The 14,992-nt window shown below is 42.7% G+C and overlaps 1 protein-coding gene across 1 annotated transcript in view; it reads left to right on the top strand.

Annotated features, from left to right (window-relative positions):
* The first annotated feature begins 9,438 nt into the window (after positions 1-9,438).
* The window catches only part of LOC125634187 (vesicular inhibitory amino acid transporter-like), a 38,874-nt gene continuing 33,320 nt past the window's right edge, over positions 9,439-14,992 (top strand). The window contains exon 1 of the mRNA XM_048844602.2: positions 9,439-9,933. Within this exon, the coding sequence (XP_048700559.2) occupies positions 9,625-9,933 (309 nt within the window). The 5' untranslated portion in view covers positions 9,439-9,624. The remainder of the gene's footprint in view (positions 9,934-14,992) is intronic.

The following is a 14,992-nucleotide window of genomic DNA, read 5'->3' as shown; positions in this document are numbered from 1 at the left end:
TAATATACTAGGTACTTGAAGATGCAGCAGCCCAGGACAGTTAATAGGTGAAGGTTGCCATATGGGACTAGCTAGGTCTAGAGGAACAAACCTATAGCCACCATTTCCAACACAAGCGCTACTTGCTGTACCATGGTCATGGGCAATCGTACAAAGGCTAGAGGACTTCTGCTGGTGTTGATTTAAGCCAGAGTCTCAAATGGGATCCCAGAGAGTACAACTCAGTTACGGAACTGTTGGTACAGATTATTCTGTCTTCAGACTGAGACTGGTTTGCAGACACCCCCTGGTAATCCTAGCAGACATCGCCCAGCTTATGGAGAACTATACGGCAGTTCAAGCCATCCAAGGGCCTTCTGCTGCAGAATTCATATACACTGGAGAAGGAAATGGACTGAGTATTCCAGGATGGAGGTGGCCCATATTGGGTAAACCACAAGAAAACCCAGACACCTGCCTGGTCATCTGGCAGGATGTAAGATTTCCCTAGGACAGCAGGCCCATAATTTAAATGCCCCACAACAAAGGAACAAGGGCCAAGTAAAACTCAGAAAGAGGACAAGACCATAGAAGACAAGGGACAGATTCAGTAGCCTGTTACTCCTGTGGACAACAGGGACACAGGTTTCATGACGGCCCATACAATGGAGTGTAATTTCAGGCAGGTGTGGACAGGACGGAATAGGGCCTGGGGGAAAAGCCCAGGGAAACTCACAATTCCAGTAGAAGTGAATGGCCAAGAACCACTGGCCCATGTTGACTCAGGATATAACCAGACATTTTTCCAAGAGCAGAAAGTGGAAACAGGAGGGAAGCTTGAAAAGGGAAAAATCACCATTAAATGCATCCATGGAGATGTTCTACAGATGACAGTAAAATTGGCCATTCATGGGAATCAGAGGACGATATGTGTGCCTCTGGATATCCCCTACCCAGTGATGTTTATTGAGACTGGACATTTTTCCTTGAACTTTTACAGAAGCTTCCCTTAGTGCAGGAGCCTAAAGAAGACACTCCAGAAGAAACATTAGGAGTTTTGTTCCCCATTAAGGACCTTAACCTACTTATCTCATGGCCTAGAAGGAAGAAGTCCCAGAGAGAGGTGATACAGACGACCCCCTTCATAGGCATAATGAAGACCACAGACTCTATAGTCAATCCAGAAGATGCAGCAGAACAGCATTCCATAGGCCAAAATGAGACAGCCCCTCTGCAACTGGACCCAAAGAGGCGAACGGGCTTCTTGGATTTCTGCATGGAGCAAAGAAATGATGATACTTTGAGCTGGGCCATTGAACAAAGTAGCAGTGATAGACAATGCGGAGGTGGACCTCCTGAGGGCATGACCATACCCTCATTTTTGTCATTAAGACCGACTTGTTATATCATGTAGATAGTGTTTTGCATTTTCAGTTTTCACCAAAAAATTTACAAGGTTTTTTTATTAAAGGAGTTTGGTATTTACTGATTTATACCAATTTATCAATCCACTCAATATTTTGGGGGGCTACTTTTTAAAAAAAAAAAAAAAACCTAATGCTTTATGTGATTGTTGTGTCCTGGAGCTCTGAGACTGAAGCAGTTCTACAGTGTAAAACACAGAACACATATATTGTTGAGATTAGAAAAATCTAACATTAATATCGCACTATGATTGACTCACAAGGAGATGTTGCCCATCTATTTCTTTGAGTTCATTTAGTGTGGTGCTGAATTTAAATCAATCCTCTGCAGATAAAGATAAGGTAAAAAGATAAAGATGGGGTGAAAATGCAAATCTATGCCTGAATACCAACAAGAAAATCAGTGCTTAGTAAGTGTCAAGAAAAGTAAAGCTGGAATGAGGACGATGCATTGCGCTGCAAGGACTACAGCATTGAGGTCAGTGCTCGTGCTGACAGAATAAAGGAGCGTGTTGAAAGCAAGAGACACAAGAAGCTTAAAGAAAGTGAATTTTGGGACAAACAGTCACCATGGCTTTCACCGTGACTTTAATGAAAGAGAAGACACAGCATGATTGTGTCAATGAATTTGTGCATGCTCTTTGTTTTGCCAGACAATCACTGTTAATTGTAGAGGGGCCTATTGGTGACTTTGTGAGATAATACTGTGCAGCAGCAAAAACCCTTCCAAATGCAGACAACCTCACTCGTAAGTATCTGAAATAAAATGATGATATTTTAGTATCTAGGCTGATGGAAATGTGGTGTCTAGTCTGATTTTTGATGAGTCTCCCTGATGCTTTGGACTGTCCAATTCTTGGCCTTTTGTTTTTGATTTCAAAGTGAATAAACCTGCATTGTTTTGTGCTGATGTGACATTCATCCCCTCTGCTGATAAACATTTTGTCAATGCAGCAATAACTGACATGTTTGCTATGTACCAACTAGCTTGGGAAAATGTGGCTACAACTAAACACAGATTCTGCTTCCTACATGGCTAAGTTTGCACAGGAGATTAAACTCAATCAGAAACTGGAATTGCTATGTACTACCTGCCCTGCTCACCTAATTAGTGTTTTACTGTCAGTAGCTACTGGTACAGAAGAAATGAAAGACGTGAAATCTTGCATCCATTGGATTTGGAGCCATTTTCAAGCATGCAAACAAGTTTAAGGCTTTGTTTTACACAGTGTGAGATGAATGCAAAGCCAACTGCCGATTATCTACCCCTGGTGTACCACATAGGTGAATGAGCTTGTACTTCCCTGCCTATCTTGTAAATAATGCATGGACTGCGCTAATGCATCTCCTAGAGCATCCTGAGTTTGTTGGTTCTAAAGCAGAAACTCTGAAGAGACTGGCAAATAACCAAAATGACCACCAGATTCTGCGCACCAAGGTAACATTCATTGTTGAAAACTTGGAATCACTGTGTGACACACACAAAATATTGGAGTTTTCTCTGACTACTCCCAACATGTTTGCCAGTTCAGATGTTTTCCGGATCCCAACAACCAAAATCTCAGCTGAAATGAGCACAAAAGCTTCAGGAGAAACATACGGTGAGAAAACCCAGCTGTTTCTGGAAATCCTTATGACCAGAGAACACGAGAAAACCAAAAAAGCATTCAAAACCTTCAATACAATGCTCCCAAGAAATGGGAGATGACTAGCTCATAAACTGATCCCCAAAATGTTTGGGGCCAAAGATTCTTTTTGGAATGTCATCCAGGTGTTGCACCCCTTCCTCAAGGTATTTTCAGCACACTATGACTGTTATTCCAGAATGTTTCAACCATTTGCCAATATAGATGAAATCTGAACATGCCTAACCCTGATAATATGAAACTAGATGTCCTGGCTTTTTGGACCAGTCGTCAAAACACACTTCCCAACTCCAGCAAATTGGCAAGGTGAGCTTTGGGTGTACCCCCTGGATCTATTGATACAGAGCACTTATTTTCAAAGTTGGACTACCTCCAAGACAGCAAGAGGCTCAATAGTGAGGATGCATAATTCTCTTCAGAGTAAGAGTGTACAAACCAGGATTTCTGGAAAAACTACTAGCTCAGAGAGACAAAAAATACCTTTGTACATAAAAAAAGGTTTCAGTTATACTGTAGTAAAATGTGTATATTATGAAAGTCCCCATCTCTCCCCCTCACCTCCACCCTGATTTTTTTAATTCTTGTTTTCGCCTGATTTCATCCTGGTTTAATGTTTGGAAAATGAACACTGACAAATTCCCAGAATTTTTTTTTTTACAATCAAAAACTGAAAATGCAGAACACTACATCTAGACCAGGACAAGCAGAGGCATGAGATATGGATGCAATTACTTGTGCCCTGGTTATATCATCTTGAGCTCGACATTCAGCGCACGTAATCCTATGTGCAGGACACTATGGGAACAATAAGACCAGGGCTGGCCTTATCATGAGGCGAACTGAGGCAGCCGCCTCAGGTGCCAGACTGTGTGTGGGGCGGGGGTGCCACTAGGACCCAGAGTGTAGAAAATTGTGTCTGCTGCTGGTGCATATGTATTCTGTCTGCTCTAGATGCAAAGATGGTGGAGTGCTGTGCTGGAGGAAGGAGGGCACAAGAGACAACAGGCAGGAGAAAAGGTGAGAGGGAATAACAGAAAGCAGCAGGAGCTGCAGGGAGAGAGAGGAGGAGGAGCCTCTTGTGTACCTCTCTAGCACCCCCAGGAGCCTGGACTGATTAACACCAGCTTCTCAGGGAGCTTCGTGTTTCCTGCTGCTTCCCTGAACCCACTTGAGGAGAACAGGCAGTCAACTGAAGTAGTAGGAGCCAGTTAGGCCCTTAAGATGCTGATATCTTCTCTCATTCAGGCCCTGCTACCAGCCTGCTTATTTGTCCCCTTTAATTGAGTGTTGAGAGCCACTATAGCTGGCACAGAACAGCAGTTATGAGTGAAAGAAGAAAACGCTCCTCTGGGGCAGCATTCAGAAAAAGCAAAAGCAAAGGAAGCTTTTCTATCCAAGGAGGTAGGAGCTGTCCTGAGATACATAGACACAAATGTTCACGGCGAGCCTTCCAGCCCCAGTGAGGAGATGCCTGATCTTCCAGTTGGGCAGAGTGCAGGTGACCTGGCAGCTACTGCAGTATCTGTATCTCCATCTCAAATGGATGTAACCATGCACATTCCTAAAAAAAAGTGTAGATCAGGGAAGAGAGTGGTGGAGGTGCAAGAAACAGCTGCTGCTGAGTTTAGTTCCTTAAGTCTAGATGATCCAGGACTGTGGACCCACTTGAGCAGTAGCCTGAGGGACTTCCTTGTACTGCATGGGCCACAGCAAGTGAAAAACTTCATGTTCCACAAAGACAATGAAAATAGAAGTTTCCATCCAACACATTATGGCGTGAAATCCCCAATGGTGACAAACTGGAGAGGCCATGGCTTATGTACTCAAAACCCCAGAAAGCTGCATACTGTTTTTGTTACAAACTCTTCCAATCTAATGTTCCAGCCACATTGGGTTCTACAGGAACAAAGGGCTAGAAAAATCTGGCTAGAAATCCGGCATGCCATGAGAAGGCAGCAAATCACCAGAGAGCATTCCATAGCTGAAAAGAGCTTGAGATGAGACTAAGGTTAAAGGCTACCATAGATGATCAGCATCAAGAGAAGATTGCATCAGAGTCTCTTTACTGGCAAAATGTTCTGAAAAGGCTCATTGCCATTGTGAGAATGCTTGCTACGCAGAAACTAGCACTGTGTGGCACTTCAGATCAGCTGTATGTGCCAAACAATGGAAACTTCCTTAAAATTGTGGAGCTGATGGCTGAGTCTGATGCTGTACTCCAGGAGCATCTAAGAAGAATCACCACCCAAGAAATGTACACACACCACTACCTTGGAAAAACAGTTCAGAATGAGATCATACAGTTACTGGCAACAAAAGTCAAACAGAAAATTGTGGTGGATCTGAAGTCAGCAAGATATTATTCTGTTATTCTTGACTGCACACCTGACATCAGCCTTACGGAACAAATGGCTTTAATGGTGCATTGTGTAACAACAGAACCTAGTGAAAATGTCCCTGCAATAGAGCATGAGCTGGTCCAGAGTGTGGACCTTCAGCAGGAAGCAGTTCAAATCTTTGCAACCAAGAAGACACAGAAAGCACCTCTTTGATTATTCAAACAGATAAAAATGCCAGTGTTTACTATGCAGACAAGAAAAATTACATTTGCTGTTCAGGTGTTTGAAAGTTAAGTGTTACTTAATTTTTGAGCAAGGCATTTTAAGTTGTTAGTTCTCCTTTATTGGGGTAGGTAGCAGAGCAGTACTATGAGAGGAGTAGAACAGGAAGAAGGCAGAATTGAGACCTTTCAAAGTTTTGGCCCAAGCGAGGAGGAATGGGTGGGTACCATTTGAGCTCCCTGCCTCAGGTGCCAAAATGTTGTGGGCCGGCCCTGGATAAGACACGGTCTAGGATCCTGACCCAATACTTTTGCCCGGGGTCCTTAAAGAAGTTGAGAATTTGTGTGTGTCATGCCCTAAATGCTAACTAGTGGTCACCAAAGGACTCTACTAATACCCTTTCCCTTGATGGAGATCCTCTTTGAATCAATAATAATCATTCTTATATGCCCGTGTGACCGGGTCAAGACTGCTGGCATCTCCCACTGGTTGTTCAGGGAATTAGCTCTGTCTACTGCAGAGTGTCCTCAGCGCGTGGTGTCTTGCCCGTTGTCCATTCTGCTGCCCTGGGACCCGCGTTGCTCCCCGCTCGGCAGCATCCACTTCAGGACACTGTCCTCCAGCAGTGCCCACTACTCCAGACTCAGCCCCTTCCGGGGGGGGCGTGGGGGGAGGGGGCGCGGTTAACATCAGTCTTTGGGACTCGCACCTGCCTCAGTGGCCAACCACAACCCAAAGCCTAGCCCCTTAGCTCAGGGGCAAGTTGCCGTCTGTATTGGCCCCTGTCTTCCATGGCCAGATGTAGTGTAAGCCAGGCCTGCCTGCTACTCTGGGTCCCGACCCAGGGACCCTCGAGCGGCAGCCTTTTTCTGACCTCCTTCATTACCCTCTCATCCGTCTATTCTTCCCTGGGCCACTTCCTCTTTGGCCCTGTGCACCTTCTAGGCCCTTTGTAGCAGGATCAGCAGCCTGGCAGGTAACGGGGTTGGAGCTCTCTCCTGCTCCCCCGAGCCTGCCCAGCACTGCTCTGTCTTGCTAGTCAGGGAGAGACTGCCTTCTCAACTGCTAGGCAGCCTTTATATAGGACCTAGGCTGGCCCTGATTGGCTATCCCCAGGCTTTCTCTGATTGTCTGCTGGCCTGCGCAGCCTCAAAAGGCCTATTGCAGCCCTGTTCTCAGGGGGTGGGACGACCGCCCCACCACAGCCTCCTAGAGAAGAGTGCCTCTGGACACCAGCATATTCTTGTTATCATGGACTTGGTCACCCAGTAGCCGGAAGTCATACCATTCCAGACAATGAATGACAAGACTATCGCTAATGAGCTGCTGAAGGCCTTTGCCTGGGTAGAGACTCCCAAAGAGATCATGATGGACCAGGGAACAGGTTTTACAATCTGATAAGAGATTTCTGTGGCCTACTAAAAGTCAAAGCATTATACACATCTGTAGGGCCCTACCAATTTCACAGTCCACTTTGTTCAATTTCACAGTCATAGGATTTTTAAAATCATAAATTTCATGATTTCAGCTATTTAAATCTGAAATTTCATGGTGGTGTAATTGTAGGGGTCCTGACCCAAAAAGGAGTTGTGGGTGGGTGGGGGGGGTGTCGCAAGGTTATTGTATGGAGGAGTGTGGTACTAGTGCCTTTACTTCTGTGTTGCTGCTGGCAGGGCACTGCCTTCAGAGCTGGGCACCCAGCCAATAGCCACTGCTCTCTGGCTGCTGAGCGCTGAAGGCAGTGCAGAAGTAAGGGTGGCAATATTACCACCCCCCTCTAAAATAGCCTTGTGACCCTCTGCAACTTCCTTTTGGGTCAGGACCTCCAATCTGAGAAACGTTGGTTTCCCTTGTGAAATCTGTATAGTATAGGGTGAAAGCACACACAAGATCAGATTTCACGGCGGGAGACCAGCTTTCATGGTCCATGACGCATTTTTCATGTCCGTTAATTTGGTAGGGCCCTGCTCATCTGTGTACCATCCATAGACAGATGTCCAGTGGAAAGACTTAATCAGATGGTAAAGAGAATGCTCAAGAAATTCATTATCCAAGACTCTTAATATTGGGATCAACTACTCCTGGCCCTACTTTTCTCCATTAAGGAAGTATCACAAGCTTTGACAGGGTTTTCACCACTGCAAGTGCTATATGGGCAACCACCAAGAGGCATACTAGACATGGTGTGAGAGACATGGGAAAGCCAGGCTCCAAGAACCAAAAACCTTGTACAATATGTCTTAAAGTTACATGAGAGACTGGAAGCTATGGGACGCTATGCTAGAGGAAGGAGCACAGGTACAACAACAATTACATTATAATAAAGGGGCAAGACTATGTGTCTTCCAGTCAGGCAACAATCTCTGAATCAAAGCTTATGGTCAAGTGGCAAGACCCTTATGAGGTGGTAAATGAGATGGAACTGCAAACTATTTAATCAGACAAATGGGGGGAATGAATCACAAATTGACCATGTAAATTTGCTGAAGCCAGGGAAAGCCACTTCATCATGCCATATGCTGAGGAACTGGGATCCCAAATTAGAGATTGCCTGAAAGAAAGCTCAGTGCCCCTCAGAACCTAAACCAGAAGCAAACAAAACAGGCACTCCAATCACTTTTACAAAGATATTCTCAGCCCATCATGAGAACATATCCATGGGCCACAATCACATTAATATGGAACCCAGTAAAGTAATACAGAAGAGCTCCAACCAATCCCCCCAAAACTGAGGAGGGTTATCAAGAAAGAGCTCAAGGTCATGTCAGAACTCGGGATATCCCAAAGTGACTGGAGAAGTCCTACTCTGCTGGTTCCACAGTCAGATGACTCACTACATTTCTGTATAGACTTCAGAAAGGTGAACAGTTTCAGAAATTATATCTACCCCCTGCCTTGGGTGGATGAATTCAGACTGGCTGGGAGAAGCCCAATATATCACCACTCTGGATTTAACAAAGGGATACTGGCAGATTTCCTTAACACCAGACTCTTAGGAGAAGATTGCTTTTCTATGCAGAAAAGGGGCAGAGATGACACTAAAAACTAGTGAATCCTGAAACTACACTCCCTCTCTTTTCCTTCCTTGCACAAATCCCAGGTGCCTCTCCATGAAAGTAAGGGAAACAAAATAGATACCGTTTCTATGGTCTTATGGTGTGTAAAGACTAACGTATCTTTATTTATAGCCCTGGAATGGACAGAGCTAAACAGCATTAAAAAATGCTCCTCTCTCTCCTCAGAAAAATACTATGAAATAGAAATGGTTATAAATATGCTAGAAGTTTTAAACTTTGAGCTTATGTTTTTAAAACATTTTTAAAGTTCTACTGACCTCTGTAGACAATAAATAAGAGCAGGAAATTCTCACATCTGGAGAAGTAGATAGTTATTTATACTTATATTTGCCCCCATTCTCTAGTTAATTTTGAATAAATTATTCTTTTTAAAGTTGTTGTGATGTTATAACTCTACATATGAATGATATAATTTGGTCTAAATATGATGGGACTACTTAGCTCATGGACAATGTAATAAACCTTAATTTAACCCAACAATAGAATGCTCTATTAACTTCTATATATATTACATTCATTTGGTTTATATCAGTCAGTCAATGCTGCTTTTTAATGCCGTAATTTTTTTTTGAGGAATATTTACTTGTATTGAAAAACATGTTTGCATAATTTCCAGGAGCAGATTCTTGCAACCACTTGTAGCTTCTTCACGAGTGACTGATCTATGTACTTACCATAAGTAAAAGGATTTGAATTGTAAATTTCAGCTTGCAGGCTACTAAACCTCATTGACTCTGAGCAGCACCTTGAAGACCCTAGGGATGTTCCTTTAGTTTGCCATTTGAAACTGACACAAATAAAAGACTGAAGGCCAACAGACCTCATAAATCATAGCTTCAGTGTCAATGCTAATTAACAAAGGGACTAACAACACACAACTACTGCAAAAAATAAAGACAGCCAGGAAAAGATTTTATTTTAATAGCTGGTATTCAGGATGGCTTACCTGAAGCAGACTCTTTCATCTCTTCCCCATTGCTTTAGGGGTACACAGTCCCTATTTTTCAGGCTGGTGAAATGGGAAGGTTGCCTAGATGCTGAAGAAGAAAATGTGAATTTTGCCAGAAGGGATGAGCTTAACCGGACCCACAGCGAGGAAAAGGAGGAACAAGATGCTACCAAGACCCTTGAGTTTAATGTCTCCCACCAGGATCCAGGATATCAATCCAAGGCTCACATGCAAGGTGCCCAGATCAAACTGATCACCACTTGGGAAGCTGGATGGAATGTTACCAATGCCATACAGGTAAAATGCTTACCTATTTACATTAATCATCATTTTAAACACTTACTCTGTTTTGTTTTAACTATATCATCATTTCACAACACTCGGAAGGTTTTTGATTTCATCTCAGATGGTAGATTAATTTATTACTGACATATTTCAACGTTTTTACATGAAACTTACACTTTAAAACCAGGGAACAAAGGTCAAAAGGGAGTCCTGGGAGAGGTAGGGACATTCTCAAAAGAGAGAAAGATTCTGAAAATAATTAAACAAAGTGAAAATAAAGAGATGCTAACTGCCTCTTTAGGTTTGGAATTGCCTTTCCATGTGTACATTTGTATTCTGAGAAAATCACCAAGTTAAAGAAGGTGGAGATAAATCTGAAATACAATATGTAAACATCTCACAAAACCAGAGACAATGTATTTAAGACCAGTTTCATGCCAGGTCTAATTTAACTGATGACTATGAATTTGGACCAAAGAGAGTAATAATAAAATAACACTTTTTATTAGACATCAAATTTAAACTTGGTTCCATAATTTTCTTGATGGAAAAAGTGTTTTTTTCATATCCATAAATTTAGCTTAACATTGTTTTTAAAACTGATTTTTCCCTCCCCCTACTTTTCATTTGAGACATCACACAATAAGAAGAAACAAATGTCTAAAGACATACTTCACATTTAGCATTGTTTATATACTAATCAGTAGCTCACTTGCAAATTTTCATGACACCCTAAATATGAAAAAAAAGTTCTTCCACTGTTGTTTGAGACTTTGATAACTTTAATGGACATTTGCTTGTTCATCTTCTTCTAACCCCCCAATCTTGTTGGGGGGAAAAAAACCCTAAACATTGTCTATGTCTCAATAAAGTTTCCAAGCTATATCTAATGTAAAATGAATAAAAATACAATACAATTTAAGTCAAAGTTACGTATCATTCTCTAAATGTGTTTAACTATGAACATAGACATACAAACATAATACAACAATGGAAACACATTTTAGTGACAAGTCAGTTCTGCAGCCTCTCAGCATGGTCTATCAGCACAATGGGCTGGGGGTGAAATCCTGGCCCCAGCACAGTCAATGGGAGCTTTGCCATTGACTTTAATGAAATCATTTCACTTTGGAGAGCAAGGGACTTTGTTTCTAGACCCAGTTTTATCAATGCCTTGTTGTGTGACCTTTGGCAAGTCACTTAACCTCTCTTTGCCATTGTTTCGCCATCTGAAAAATATAGGTAATAATACCAGTCGCTCAAAGTTGTTTACGACTCCTGGATCTATTTAAATACAATATTATATTACTTATTATTATAGATTCCAATATAGAACTAGATATTTAGCAATACAGTAGCAATACTACTTACACCTGGCAGATTATTAAAAGATTTTTTTTAAAAGGACAAAGTAGCTAATCAGTTCAGGAAGAAGGGCTTCATTCACAGTCTGTCTACACTGCAGTAAAATTACCTGTGGCTGGCCCGGGTCAACTCATTCAGGCTGGCGGATGGTGGGCTGGGGTAGGAGGGCGGAATGGGCTGCAAGGCGATAAAATTGCAGTATAGACATTGAGGCTTGGGCTGGTGCCCAGCTCTGAGACCCCATGAGGCAGGAAAGTCCCAGATCCGGGTTCCAGCAGAAGTCTGAACATCTATATTGCAATTTTATAACCCCACGGCCCAAGCTCCACAAGTCCGAGTCAGCTGACCCAGGTGAGCTGTGGGTGTTTTGTTGCCGTGTACACATACCCTTAGTGTCTACAGCTTTGAACCCTGCTACTTAGTCTTGCTTGGTCCAGTATTTTAAAACAGAACACTACAGCAACAGGGGGCAAGCTACGGTTCTGCTGTGTTTTGTTTATGGGGGAGCATGAAGGTTGCAAAGTGGGAAATTATGATTTATTTACTAATACAGTTGGAGTTTTCTAATGGATATATTGTATGTGGGTAAGTGCACCAGAGCAGGTGTGCAATACATTTTGTGTTTTCTGTTCTTGAACTTCTCTGAAGTATGGGGAAAAAAAACCTTTATGTTTGGTTCGGGAAATTCTATAAAATAGGTATCTAAGGCAGAAAAAAAAATCTTGAGTTGACACAGATCACTGAACATATAAGAATTTGAGGGAATTTCTATGCAAACCTCACAAGAGAAAAATCAGGAGTTATGAACAGAATGATTAAAGCAACCAGAATGCTCTTGACAGGTGGAAACAAGCTCTGTTAAAATGGGAATGACAGTTGTTTTTGCCTTACCCAGAGGAAAGGGCAACAGTGTTTTGCATGGCAATTAGAGATAAATGTTTAAGTTGAATTTGAAAACACTCTAAACAGTTATTTCAGTGCACACAATTAATCCACAAATGAAATTATCTTATAATCTGGAAATATTTTAAGGGTAGGTAACTTTTTGGTCATTATGACATTCAGTAAAGAGGCCTTTTTTAGATTGTTTGCTTATTAAATAGTACTTATTTGCTTTGGAAATGTTTAAGTTTTTTTCCTTCAACTGAAGAATGTGAAATTTTGATGACAGCATTGTTTATGTAAATGGTTGTTTCAGACATTTAAAGTTTCCAAGGAAACATGTTTCATATTCTTCCACTGAACATGCAAATGAAAACCTGTGTGCAGTTAAAACTACCTTTAAGAAGAGACATAACCCAAAATTACAAGATAAAGGGATGAAGAAAAGTATACTCTGGCAGATTGGTTCAAGTTACCCTTCTAGTTAGCAATAAAGGGGCAAAATTTTACACTGGTTTTCACAGTAGTCTAGATTCTAACAATATCGTAGTGCCAAAGGAGTCTTTACATATCAACCACATGAAGAGCAGTGTAGTCAGATGAGATGACATGGCCAGCCAAAGAAAAAGAATGTCAAAATAAAAATCCCACTAAGCCTACTGTGTCCTGAAGTAGTGCAAGCGGCCAGAAAACAGCTATTTGGAAGATGTAAAATAAAGTATTCCATCACTACTTTAACTTATAACCCGACTGAGATGGACTTCCCCAGAACTCTCAGCAGCAAACACAAAGCTCAGGGCTGCAGAAAACTCATCTGTCCTACCAAACAGTTTCAAAGTGCTTTCAATAGTATGAACCTCACTACTTTTTACATTTAAAATATAGTTGGGAGGGGTTCCCCCTCGGGGGCCACCTAGAACTGGGGTATCACTGAGCCATCTGACCCATCAGCCTGGGCTTCCTCTCACACGGTGTTGCCGTACAAGTTGCAAAGCCCTCCAAGCTTGCACTTTCACCAGCATTCACACAGGTAAGGACACACCCAGTTGAAGTCACATGCAGGCTCTCTAACCACCTGCCTCCCAGCCTAGGACCAATGTTCCCTCTAATTTTTCCCACCCATGCACAGAATGAATTTTGTTATGTGCACCAATACGGAGGTGATGTGTGACACTTCACCTCCGTATTGGTGCACATAACAAAATTCATGTGGTGAGGTGGGGCTGAGGGGTTTGGAGTGTGGGAGGAGGCTCAGGGCTGGGGCAGAGGGTTGGGGTGCAGGGGGAGTGAGGTCACCAGTGGGGGGTGCTGTCTCTGGGGTGGGGCTGGGGATGAGGGACTCAGGGCTGGGGCAGAGGGTTGGGGTTCGGGGGGGGAGAGGGCACCATCTGGAGGTGTGGGCTCTGGGGTGGGGCTGAGGGGCTTGGGGTACAGTGGGGCTCCCTGGGAAGAGAGGACTCCCCCCAGATCTCTCTCCTCACAGCAGCACCTGGGCTGCAGGGGAAGGGCACCTGTCCCCAAGCCATGGAAGGTTTGGGGCTGCGACAGGTTTGGGGCTGGGGGAGGGGAGCCATGGCAGGTCCAGGGCTTGGGGAGAGGCATCTCTTCCCTCCAGAGCCCTGAACGCCTGCATGGTGCTTTATAGGCAGCTGCGCAGCCATGCAGCTTACAGGGAATTTAGCCTAGGACCCCAGAGCAGTACCATCCTGCCCTGGTCAAATCTGGCCAGTATATGGGTTTAAACCCAGTCTGCCTCTCCCTCAATGTGAAGAGGACCACGCACACTAGTGGTAACCAAGCTGAGATTTTCCCTAGACATCTTAATCAAACGCACAGTGGTTTGGATTAAAACAAAATAAGTTTATTAACTACAAACAGATAGATTTTAAGTGATTATAAGTAATAGCAAACAGATCAAAGCAGATTACCTAGTAAATAAACAAAACCGCAAACTGAGCGTAACTTACTAGATAGGTAGGATGTGAATTAGCAAATCTCACCCTGAGTGATAAACAGTCTGGCAGATTCTTAAGGCAGAAGCCACCTTGGCTTTGCAGCTTGGGTTTCCCAGGTTTTCCATACACAGGTCCCTTTAGCCTGGGACCATCACTTCCCCCTGTTCAGTCTTTATTCCTCAGGTGTTTCCAGGTGTGTTGTTGTAGGGAGAGTGAGGTCCCCTTATGCTGCCCTTTTCCTCCTTTTATATTTTCTTCCCAATTGCTGGAAAGCTCTTTTGCTGTGACCTGGGTCAAACAGTTCCCATTGTGTAGTGCTATCTCTGAGAGGTTTCTGTTGTATACAGTTCCTGGCATAATCCTTGGCTTGTGTGCATTTCCTCAGTAAGCCATTAACATTGTTTGGTCTTTTTACTGTTGTACCTGAAAGGCTGCTTGTGGGTATTTTCAACCTCACAACATGTATCAGTAACACATACATAGCCAAACTTAATAACTTCACATACGATGATAGCACATACAGTCTAACAAGTTATTACTGTCTAGCAGATCAAGACTTTTAGAATGATACCTCACAAGGCATACTTCGTACAAAACATATCCTAATTACATGAGAGTGGTGACTATTGGGGTGCCGGTGTATCACAATAGTGTAATGTATAAATATTAAATTACTGAAAATATATTAATCATATATTCATAGCCAGAGCCTTACTACTTTCAAAATTAGCATAACTTCATTGACTTCAGTGGATCTATGCTGATTGACAGCAGCTGAGGACTTTATTCTATATGTTTTGTAAAATGTATTGATTATATTATATACTTGTCTCATATACCAATACATTCCAATAGTTCCATTATTAGAT

The sequence above is a fragment of the Caretta caretta genome, chromosome 3, assembly GCF_965140235.1.
Source record: "Caretta caretta isolate rCarCar2 chromosome 3, rCarCar1.hap1, whole genome shotgun sequence".
In the NCBI taxonomy this organism is placed as follows: Eukaryota; Metazoa; Chordata; order Testudines; family Cheloniidae; genus Caretta; species Caretta caretta.
The sequence above is the reverse complement of the archived record's forward strand: the minus strand, read 5'-3'. Positions and strand labels throughout refer to the sequence as shown.